At 44.2% G+C, this 11,220-nt stretch overlaps 1 protein-coding gene across 1 annotated transcript; it reads right to left on the bottom strand.

Annotated features, from left to right (window-relative positions):
* Positions 1–8,399: 8,399 nt before the first annotated feature.
* Positions 8,400–9,215, bottom strand: LOC112104727 (olfactory receptor 6J1-like). The gene has a single exon (XM_024197224.1). The coding sequence runs from the start codon at positions 9,213–9,215 to the stop codon at positions 8,400–8,402; it is 816 nt and encodes a 271-aa protein (XP_024052992.1).
* Positions 9,216–11,220: the final 2,005 nt, after the last annotated feature.

Raw genomic sequence — 11,220 nt, 5'->3', positions numbered from 1 at the left:
TTTGTAGTGAGCCAACCACTCCCAGTCCCTATTCAAGCCCAAATTAATTGTGTTATGTTTGCAAATGAATTGTAGCTCTGCAGTTTCTCTTTGAAGTCTGTTTTTTGAAGTTTTTTTGTTGCAGGATGGCTACTTTTAAATCTGTTATTGAATGTCCAGGGAGATTGAAGTGTTCTCCTACTGGATTTTATATATTACCATTCCTGATGTCTGATTTGTGTCCACTTATTCTTTTACGTAGAGAATGTCCAGTTTGGCCAATGTACATGGGGGTGGGGCATTGGTGGCACATGATAGCATATATCACATTAGTAGATGATGCAAGTGAATGAGCCCCTGATGGTGTGGCTCATGTGGTTGGGTCATATGATGGTGTCACTAGAGTAGATATGGGGACAGAGTAGGCAACAGGGTTTGTTACAGGGTTTGATTCCTGGTTTAGTGTTTCTGTGGTGTGGTGTGTAGTTGTTGGTGAGTATTTGCTTCAGGTTGGGGGGCTGTCTGTAAGTGAGGACTGGCCTGCCTCCCAAGGTCTGTGAGAGTGAGGGATCATTTTCCAGGATAGGTTGCAGATCATTGATGATGTGCTGGAGAGATTTTAGCTGGGGGCTGTACGTGATGGCCAGTGGTGTTTTGTTATTTTCCTTGTTGGGCCTGTCCTGTAGTAGGTGACTTCTGGGTACCTGTCTTGCTCTGTCAAGTACACTGCACTTGTCTTTACTAAATTTCATCTTGTTGAATTCAGACCAATTTGCCAAAGTCTATTTGCTGTCCACCAAAGTGTTTGAAACCTCTCTCAGCTTGGTGTTATCTGCAAAGCATACTCTCCACTGCATTATTTAATTCGTTAATTAAAATACTGACTAGTATCGGATTCAGGACAGACCCCCTGCATGCATGCATATATATGTGGATTTTGAAATGTTATAATTTCAAGAGAAGCATTTTTATAGTTTAGGCTTTTCAACAAAAACCTAAATATACTTTCTTCTTCTTTTGCTTGTGAAAATTTCTTTTTAAAAGAAAAGGTGTTTTCCATTAAAAAAACATTTCAGGAGAAATATTTCTATACACACTGCTGGTTTCAACATAAGTGATCTCTCTTTATCCTCTCCTGAACTAAGCAGACATGTAAGCAACTATCAGAGGGGTAACTGTGTTAGTCTGGATCCGTAAAAAGCAACAGAGAGTCCTGTGGCACCTTTAAGACTAACAGATGTATTGGAGCATAAGCTTTCATGGGTGAATACCCACTTCGTGAGACGCATGCGAAAGCTTATGCTCCAATACATCTGTTAATCTTAAAGGTGCCACAGGACTCCCTGTTCCATATAAGCAACTGATACCTACATTTTAGGCTTCATATCTGTATCTCCATCACTGTACCTGCAGGCTTCATGCACACATACTCCAGATCCCCCTTCACCCCAAAACTTGAGCCTCATTGACAACTTTTCTAAGTTACAGGCACTGTTCCTTCTAAGTTGTGCACGCGCACACAGATCCTAAACCCTGCGCACACTGCGAAACACGGCACACACAAAAAATGAAATACTACATCGGAGCCAGGCCGAAATATAATTTACGGGCAACTTTTGACATTGTTTGCCCACCATCTATCAAAACAGCCAGATTCTACTAGCTGGCAAGGGGGGGCGAAGGGAAAGGAGGGCAATGAATCGCCCGCCAGCATTTCGAACATGGAACGTTGATCACGTCAGGACGGACGGGACCCACACATCTCCTTGTAGTCTGTTCATTTGGCTGTGTACAAACTCGAGTACGTGCAAATAAGTCAAAATGCCTGGCCGTAGTTGCTCATTTCCCAGAAATGAACAAGGTAAGTGTTGTTTTCATGATTGAAATCTTTCAAAGGCATTGGACTTCATACATTTACTCGTGATGTTTTACCATATTCCCGCATTTTTTTGCTATGCACAAACTTCCTGTATCCTGATCTGAATTATCTCCCATTTGCCCTTTTGTCGAGTCACACTGTTAAGCACATTGAAATAGTAGCCATATAATAAAAGTATTAATTTTAAATAAATCAATCTGGTAAAAAAACAATCCCAAAATGTCACTGTCTAGAGGTCTAAAGTGTAAAAGAACAGCAACTTCATTTAAATCTGGATGGCTGGATGAGACTATAGAGGCGGTTACACAGAAGTCACATAGTGTAATGCTTGTTAAACTTCATGAAATATTCACATATGATGAGGACAACGGAGTGGTTTGTGTATATTATCGAGATGCCAGAGCTTCGGGAGAATTTTCAACAGGAAGAATATGGAACGATGTATGGAAGTTGGATTTCTTAAAGCGTCATCTGTCAAGTAAGTCTCATATAGATGGTGTAACAAGACTTAGAAACAAAAACCCTTCCTTACAGAGCGGATTGCTTAGCATGATTCTTGAAAGTCCAGCTGAAAAGCAGAGGAGGCAAATTAATCTTGAACGCAATCGCTCAAACCCAGAAGAAATGAAGATACTTATTGACAGTGTGTCTGTGACAGGCTATTAGCGTTGAGCTGTTCACTTTTTCTGTTCAGGATATTAATGACCATATGGAAAAGTATGTGCGCATACTAGCAAGCTGGAGAAGTATAAATTATGCTTTTGAATTTCTTGAAATTATCAACTGCATTGTCCAAAATGACCTCATGCATGAAATAGCATTGGCAATGTTTCATAGGCTAGCTGTTGATGAAAGCACTGATATATCCATTAACAGATACTTGATACTCTACTTTAAATATAGATCCATACATTCTGCAGGCTATAAAACTTCGTTTGGTGGACTATTACTATTGCAAGAATGTGATGTTGTTTCAATAGTGTCTGCAATCAAAGAGTTTTATAAAAAACACCAACTTGATCTAATGAAAATGGTGATGTTTACATCTGATGGTGCCTCCATGATGTTGGGCAAACTCAATGGCGTGGCGACTCAGCTGAACCGTGATATTCCCCACTTACTGCAGCAACATTGTGTTGCACACCGGGAAGACTTGGGGATTTCCGATGCATGGAAAGAGGTCAAGCTGATAGGAGACATCAAAACCTTAATGAGAACTGTCTACACGGTGTTCTGTTGCTCATCCAGGAGAAAATGCAAATTTCAGGAAATAGTGGATGCTTATGAATGTGAGTCAGTGGCTTTCAGGCCACTCAGTGAAGTGCGCTGGTTATCTAGGCACTTTGCACTTTGAGCAATTATTCGCAACTATAGTCCTCTTCTGGAATATTTTGAGTAAGACAAAGATACTGATGCAGTTTCTAAATACTGCCACAAAAAGCTGAATACCATGGAAAACCGAATAACATTAGAAGTTTTGAATGATGCTTTGTCAGAGCTGGCTTCACTATCCACGCTGCTCCAGAAATGGGGCCTTAACCTCTTGAAGCATTTCACCTTGCCTGAGGTAAACTGAACAAGATCAGAAGAGAGTACCTTGGAGATTCAGTCTTATGGAGTGACAAAGTTAAGGCTCTCTTAGATATGAGCTCTCAGGAAAATAATGAAATTGATACCAGTTCCATAATAGCTTTCATAAACATCTTGTGTGCACATTTGGCAGACAGGTTTCCAGAGGATGAAGTCCAGGAGTGGTCCGCTTTTGATTGTGCAGCAATAGTTAAGTGTGACTTCAATTTTGGAATTCATCAGGTCAAATCCCTATATTCAAAATAGAAAGACTTTCTTGCTGAAGAGATTGTTATAGTAAGTCAGTACAATGACTTTAAGTTTGCAGGAGCTGAAAGAATCAAAAGCCAATTGGTTTTAAGTTTCCCGGATATGGAGACATTTGCTCACCAGAAGGAACAGTTTCCAGATCTTGCAAAGTTGATGGCTATTGGAGGAACATTCATAGCATCAAGTGCAGACTGTGAGCATGGCTTTAGCTTGATGAACACTCTAAAAACGAACTATGGAATCGTTTACAAGTAGATCATTTGGACATGCTGATGTGTATTAAGAGTTACCAGCTGGATGGAGGATAGATAGATCTGGAAAGAGTTTATATTGAATGAGCAAATGAAAAAGATCGCAGGGAAAAACAGTAAGGTTAGTTTAGCAGTCTTTGACATTTCGACCAATAAGGAAATTAAAATGCATTTGTAAGTACATAGATTATTCTTGGCTGATAATCATTTATTGATATTTTTTAGGAAATTTTTAAATTTAAGACACAAACTCTTGTTTTTCTTTCTTTACTTATGATGTCTCTATCTGAAAACCCATATAAATTGACATAATGGCATACTTATTAAATTGTCTTTATTATATGTTTATCAAAATATTTTCGGACATGTGTATAGAATGAAAGGTGAAAGTGGACACCAATGGGCAGAAGCCTATGGACTGATAATGATCATGATTAATATGTGCTTGATATATGCTCATGATTGTCTATAAAAAAGATCATAAAGCGTAATGCTTAAAACTTGGAGTGTGCAACTGAATGACACTAGTCAATATCTCCGGTCCCAGACACAATCCTAGGAACCTCCATCTTGCAGTGTGCAATTATGCCCGCTGGATGCTGCAAGTTTATATGAGTTTGTCAATTTAACAAAGAAATTGATATGTACCAGGCTTGTTATCCCAAAGGGAGTCTATGTAACGCTTCAAACCAAATGCACTGCTTCAGGTACAATAAACAAACAAATTTATTAACTACAAAAGATAGATTTTAAGTGATTATAAGTCAAAGCACAAGTCAGATTTGGTCAAATGAAATAAAAGCAAAATAGATTCTAAGCTGATCTTAATGCTTTCAGTGCCCTTACAAACTTAGATGCTTCTCAACACAGGCTGGCTGGTTACCCTTCAGCCAGGCTCTCCCCTTTGATCAGCACTTCAGTCGCTTGGTGGTGGTGTATGTAGATGGAGGTGGAAGAGAGAGGAAGAGCATGACAAATGTCTCTCCCCTTTATCATGTTCTTTCTTCCCTCTTGTCTTTGCCCCCCACCTTCAGGGTCAGGTGAGCATTACCTCATCGTAGTCCCAAACTGACCAAGGGAATGGGGGTGACTCACTCGAGCATCCAACAGATCCTTTGTTGCTGCCTAGGCCAGTGTCCTTTGTTCCTGTGAGGCTGGGCTGGGTTTGTCCCATACATGCCCTGATGAAGTGTGAACTGCCCCTCTGTTCCTGGAGAGTTTTGCCTGAGCTTGTTTCATGTCACGAAGACACATTTTCAGCCTCTTAACTATATACATGAAATTACAACCTATAACATTACTATAACAACAATGCTCAGTGCATTATGAGCCTTCTGAAGACACCCGACATGACAAACTTTGCATTGGATACCACACAATCGTATTATAAGGATGAACATGGGGGTGCAGGGTGTTCCCCTGAGACACGGAGTGTCACACTCACCCTCTGGAAGGGGTTGCAGGACCTGCAGTACTGCTGGATGGCAGCAACGACCCCAGGCCAGTAAAAGTTCCGTAGCAGCCTCTTCCTGGTTCCGCTGGTTTCCTTGGTGTCCCGAGAGAGGGACATCATGGGCCAGGTACAGTAGCCTGCGGCAGTACTTCTGGGGGACCACTAGCTGTCTCCTGATCCCCCATGGTTCCACTTCCCCTTGGGGAGCATATTCCCTGTACAGGACTCCCTCCTCCATAGGAATCTCTCCCTGCAGCCTTCCCCCAGGGGTTTCAACAGATTGTGGCCAGCAAGTTCCCTCAGCTTCTCTAAGGAGGGATCCTTCTGCAGCTCAGCCTGAAATTCAGTGGCTGAGGAACGGATGGGGACCTGCTCCCTCTCAGTGGCTGGGTCCGAGGCCACAGCCCCGCCATGTCCTCTCCCCAGTGGCTCCTTTCCCGCCGGGGTAGAGACCTGTGCCCCTGGCAGGGCACCGCCCCCAGTGTCAGGGCAGAGTACCCTTCACTGGCTCTGGCTACAGGTCATGACTAGGACACTCTGGGAGCCGCGCAGCCAATCCACCATGTCACTCCCCATCAGCACCTCGGTTGGCAACTGATGGTGCACCCCCACACCTTTGGGCCCCTCCTGGGCCCCCCATTTCAGATGTACCCTCACCATGGGTACTTTAAATGGGGACCTGCACACACCCATAAGGGTCAAGTAGGTGTTGGACATCACCCAGTCTGGACCTGTGTCACCCCGGGCCGGACCTGTGTCACCTCAGCACCCATGTCCCAGTACCGAGTGACCTGCTTCCCATCCACCTCCAGGCGAATGAGGCACTTGCTCCTCAGGGGCCATCCCATGCCCACCCTGTAGACTATGAACTTTGAATCTGGAGCATCCTGGCCTGGGAGACTCCTTCCTCTTGGGCCATTGCTAAACTGCCAGCGCCTCCTGCCTGGGCTTTGATGGCTCGGTTTGCTCATCCTGCCCCCGAGCTTTTGTCACCAGGCCCATCTGTGGCCCCCACTCCCCACAGTAATTACACCTCAAGTCCCGTTGGTCCTCTGGGGCTGGTCAGTCAGCTCTGGTATTGGCTGTGCCTCTCAGAAGGGATTTCTCCAAGACACCCTTCTGGGAATCCCCTGGGTGCCCCCCCTTCTGCACTGATATGGGTCTGTCCCCCTGGGATTCCATTCCATATCCTGTCCTGCTATCTACAAACTCGTCAGCCAGCAGCCCTGCACAGCACAGGTCCTTTGGCCTCTTGTCCACCAGCCACATCCTCAGGTCAGGGGGCAGAGTTCATATAGTCAGTCCAGCCCCATCAGTTCAATCATGTCCTCCTTGGTCTGGGCCCCAGCCCCATTCACCCACTTGTGGGTGTATTCCCCCATCAGGGTGACAGTTCCAGCTAGGTCATCCCCTCGGTCTTCTGTGTACTCTGGAACCTTTTCCTGTACGCCTCGGAGGTCAGCTCAAACTTGTGCAGCACAGTTTGTTTGAACAGTTCATAGTCCTCTCCTTCCAACCCATCCATCTGGCTGAACATCTCTATGGCCTTGGTATCCAGTAAGGGGGTGAGATGCCAAAGCCTGTCTGCAGGGTCAACCTGGTAGACATTGCAAGCCTTCTCAAAGGCACTGAGGAAGGCATCTATAGCATCCCCTTCCTTAAACTGAGACAGCACTTTTATATTGGAGTTCCCTGCAGGCTTAATCACCCTGGGCCCTGCCCCACTCACCCCAGCTCTGCTTCTCAGCTCCGCCATCACCAGTTCATGTTGCCTCTGTCTCTCACGGTCCTCCTGTTTCTTCTCATGGTCCTCCAGCGCTTTCAGTTTCAGTTCCATTTCCAACTCCAAATGTCTCAGCTCCACTGATGGAGAACTCGGCCGTGAAGATCCCCTGCTGGTCGGGTAGGTAGATCCTGGGACTGCCTGTCTGCTTTCAGCCTCTTCTTTACCCCCTGTTGTGTCGGTGGCTGGGGTGACCTGGGTCTACCTGGCTGCTCCCAGCCTCTCTCGCAGCCCCAGCTTGGTCAGAAACCAACTCCTTAGAGCGATCATTCAATTCCAACTGAGCAATCAACTGTGCCTTGGTGAATCTTCCAATGCACAGCCCTCTCTCTCTGCACAGCTCTATAATGTCCTTCTTAAGGAGATGGTTATAGGCAATCTCCATGCTGTTCCCAAGTGGTCACAGACTCACAGGCCTGTGCTCTCTCAGCTCCCATGGTCCCTGGGAGGAACCCCTTCAGTGTGACAGCCCTTCTCAGGGGTCCACTCTCTCTTGGGGTCAAGCTGTAGGCTCCTCTGCCTCCTGGAACTGCACTTCTCTGAGCCTTCAGCACGCCTGTCTCTCTCTAATTTCCCTTCATTCTACTGCTCCCCAGTCACTTACTGTAGGATGATCTACCCAAAGGGTGCAGTTTATCCCACTGCTAACACCAGTTTTCATGGAGTCAGGGGTCAATGCTCTGGAACTACTCCATATGAAGCCAGTCAGGACTTTGAGGGAGCATGCCTCCTCTCTCCAGGGCAAGAAGCTTACACAGCTTCAACCTTCCTGGGTCTGACCTTGGAGCATTCAGCATCCCCTTCCACACCGTGTGCTTTCCACAGCAAGTCCACCCGGGTGGGGCTCCTGGGGAAGCCAGAGAGCCCTGCACCCCAACTCCACAGTCAGATGTGACTCTCAGCCAACCAGTAAAATGGAAGGTTTATTAGTCAACAGGAACACAGCGTAGAACAGAGCTTGCTATCACAGGAATCTATGACATTCTGCCAAGTTCATCTTGGGACTCCTGGGCCAGACGCCCTGGACTCCCCCTCTTCCAGTCTCCCCACGCAGACTGCCTGCTTCCAGCGCCCTGATCTCCATCACCCCCCTTTTAAACCTCCTTCTCTTTGTCTCACTTCCCGGGCAAAAGGTGTCACCTGGTCACACACCCCTCCTGGCTCTCAGGTTACATACGTGCAGACAACGGGGCAACCTCACCTGCCCTGAGGGCCTCAGCAAAAATCACACAGCCAATTCCCACCACCGAAGTATTGTTTCAGTACACTGGGAAACTGAGGTACACACAGTATTAGTATAGTAGAAGTGCAGAAGGCCTTGCATCTTCCTGATGCTGATGGGATCTTCAGGATGGTGGAGATGATGAAAGTGTAGGACACTGTTGTGAGTGTCAGCGAGTCCAGTAACACAACTATGGCTATCACAAAGTCTACAAGCTCAATGAGTTGGGAGTGGGTGCAAGATAGACTCAGGAGAGGCTCAATATCACAGAAAAAATGGTTATTGACATTTGACCCACAAAATGGCAACCTGGAGATGGCCATTACTGGCCCACTCATGATAATAAAGCCACCCATCCAAGACACACTCATTAATTGGATACACACCTTGCTGTTCATGATGGAGGAGTAGCGCAATGGGTTGCAGATGGCCACATAGCATTCAAAGGACATGACAGCTAAGAGAATGAACTCTGCAACCCCAAGGAAGAAATAGAAGAAACACTGGATAATGCAAGTAGAGAAAGAAATAGCTTTAGTGTGTGACAGGAGGTTCACCAGCATGACTGGGATCAGAGATGCTGGGAACACAATCTCCAGGAGGGACAAATTGAAGAAGAAGAAGAACATAGAGGTGTGTAGGCAATGATCTATCTCGACTACAATGACTGCAATGACGATCAGCAAGTTCCCCAGCAGCGATAATGCGTAGATAACCAAAAGCAGCAAGAAGGAGAAAACTGACATCTGGTGAGACATGGGGAACCCCAGGAGGATGAATTCAGTCATCACTATGCTGTTATTTCCCATGTACATTTACTCTGCAAATCAGATGAAAAGAACTAATTAATTAAAAAAACCAGTTAAACAACAAAATAGCAGTGTTCATTTTTTATGGGAGTCTAAGGGAGTGTGATACCCCTTCAGTTTCCTCTTTTCCAGACTAAACAAACCCAGTTTTATTCAGTTTGTCTTTGTAGATAATGTTTTCTAGGCTTTTAACAATTTCTGTTGCACTCCTCTGGACTTCATACAGTTTGTTCACATATTTCCCAAAGTGTGGTACCCAGAACTGGATACAGAACTCCCGTTGAGGCCTTATCAGTGCTGAGTATCGAGGAAGAATTACTTCTTGTATCTTGCTTATAACACTCCTGCTAATACATCCCAGAATGATGTTCGCTTTTTGTGCAACAGTGTTACATTGTTGACATATATTTAGTTTGTGATCCACTATGATCCTCAGATCCTTTTCTGCAGTACTCCTTCCTAGTTGGTCATTTCCCATTTCGTATTTGTGCAACTGATTGTTCTTTCTGCATTTTTCCTTGTTGAATTGCATCCTATTTATTTCAGACCATTTCTGTAATTGGTCAAGATCATTTGGATTTCTAATCCTCTCCTCCAAAGCACTTGTAACCCCTCCCAGCTTGATATCATCCCCAACTTTTATACATGTACTCTCTATGCCATTATCCAAATAATTTATTATGATGTTGCATAGAACTGGAGCTAGGACAGATCCCTGTGGGATCCTACAAAATATGCCCTTCCAACTTGACTGTGAACCACTGATGATTACTTTCTGAGTACGGTTTTCCAACCAGCTGTGTACGCACCTTATAGTAGGTTCACCTAGGCAATATTTCTCTAGTTTGTTTATGAGACGATCATATGAGACAGTATCAAAAGCCTTCCTAAAATCAAGATATATCACATCTACTGCTTCTCCCTATTCACAAAGCTTGTTAATCTATCAAAGAAGGCCATTAGGGCAGTTTGACATGATTTGTTCTTGACAAATCCATGTTGGCTGTTACTTAGCACCTTATTATCTTCTGTTGGTTGTTTTATTTTTCGCTCCATTATTTTTCCAGGCACCAAAATTAAGATGACTGGGTCATAATTCCCTGGGTTGTTCTTATTCCATTATATTTGCCCTTTTCCAGCCCTCTGGGATCTCTCCTCTCCTCCATGAGTTCTTAAAGATAATTGCATTTTGTCAGGCCCTGCCAACCTGAAGACATCTAATTTAGGGAAGTAATTCATAACTTGTTCTCTCCCTATTTTAGCCTCAGATGCTACCCCATTTAAACTCATGTTAACCATGTTAGTCCTCTGATCATTGCTAACCTTTTTGGTTAAAACTGAAACAAAAAAAGCCATTTAACACATTGGCCATGCTGCATTTTCTGTTATTGTCTTTCCCTCCTCATTGCATAATTGGCCTATGCTTCATGGTCTTCCTCTTCCTTCTAATATATTTGTAAAATATTTTCTTGTTACCCTTTGTGTCCCTAGCTAGTTTAATTTCATTTTCTGCCTTGTTCTTTCTAATTTTGTCCTTCGTAATTTGACCTATTTTCCATTTTTTTGTATGACTTTTTTAAAGTTTCAGGTCATTGAAGGTATACAATGGTACATATATGCACTATTTTTCTGGAAGGCTGATGGCAGCTTCTGAAACACAGAAGACAATGAATCAAATAAAGTGCTTGCAAACTATTTAAAGGGATACTACTCTATTCCCTATGCACTGCAAGAGTCCAGGCTCTATACATAGGCACCAATGTCCTTTCTTTATTTCCCAAATAAATTGGCTGAATAATTTCCAGACTATGAGCTGTTCACAAACTATGAATTAGTTGCTTTGTCTCCTTGCATTTGTTGTACAATTACTCAAGTGAATCAAATGATGCTACTTCTGCTCTGTGATTGGAATACTGTACTTCTATAAACATTATAAGTGATATTCCTGTGTTTTCCTTTACAACATAGGAACTGTGGAAGAATAACACAGTCCTTCACGATTGTG

This window comes from Terrapene carolina, unplaced genomic scaffold, assembly GCF_002925995.2.
Source record: "Terrapene carolina triunguis isolate 2854851 unplaced genomic scaffold, T_m_triunguis-2.0 Scaffold119, whole genome shotgun sequence".
Lineage (NCBI taxonomy): Eukaryota > Metazoa > Chordata > Testudines > Emydidae > Terrapene > Terrapene triunguis.
Note: the sequence above shows the minus strand (reverse complement) of the source record. Positions and strands in the feature narration are given on the sequence as shown.

What these genes read in the sequence shown, in the direction of transcription:
- LOC112104727 (XM_024197224.1), bottom strand. Translation starts at nt 9,215, where the DNA reads ATGGGAAATAACAGCATAGTGATGACTGAATTCATCCTCCTGGGGTTC.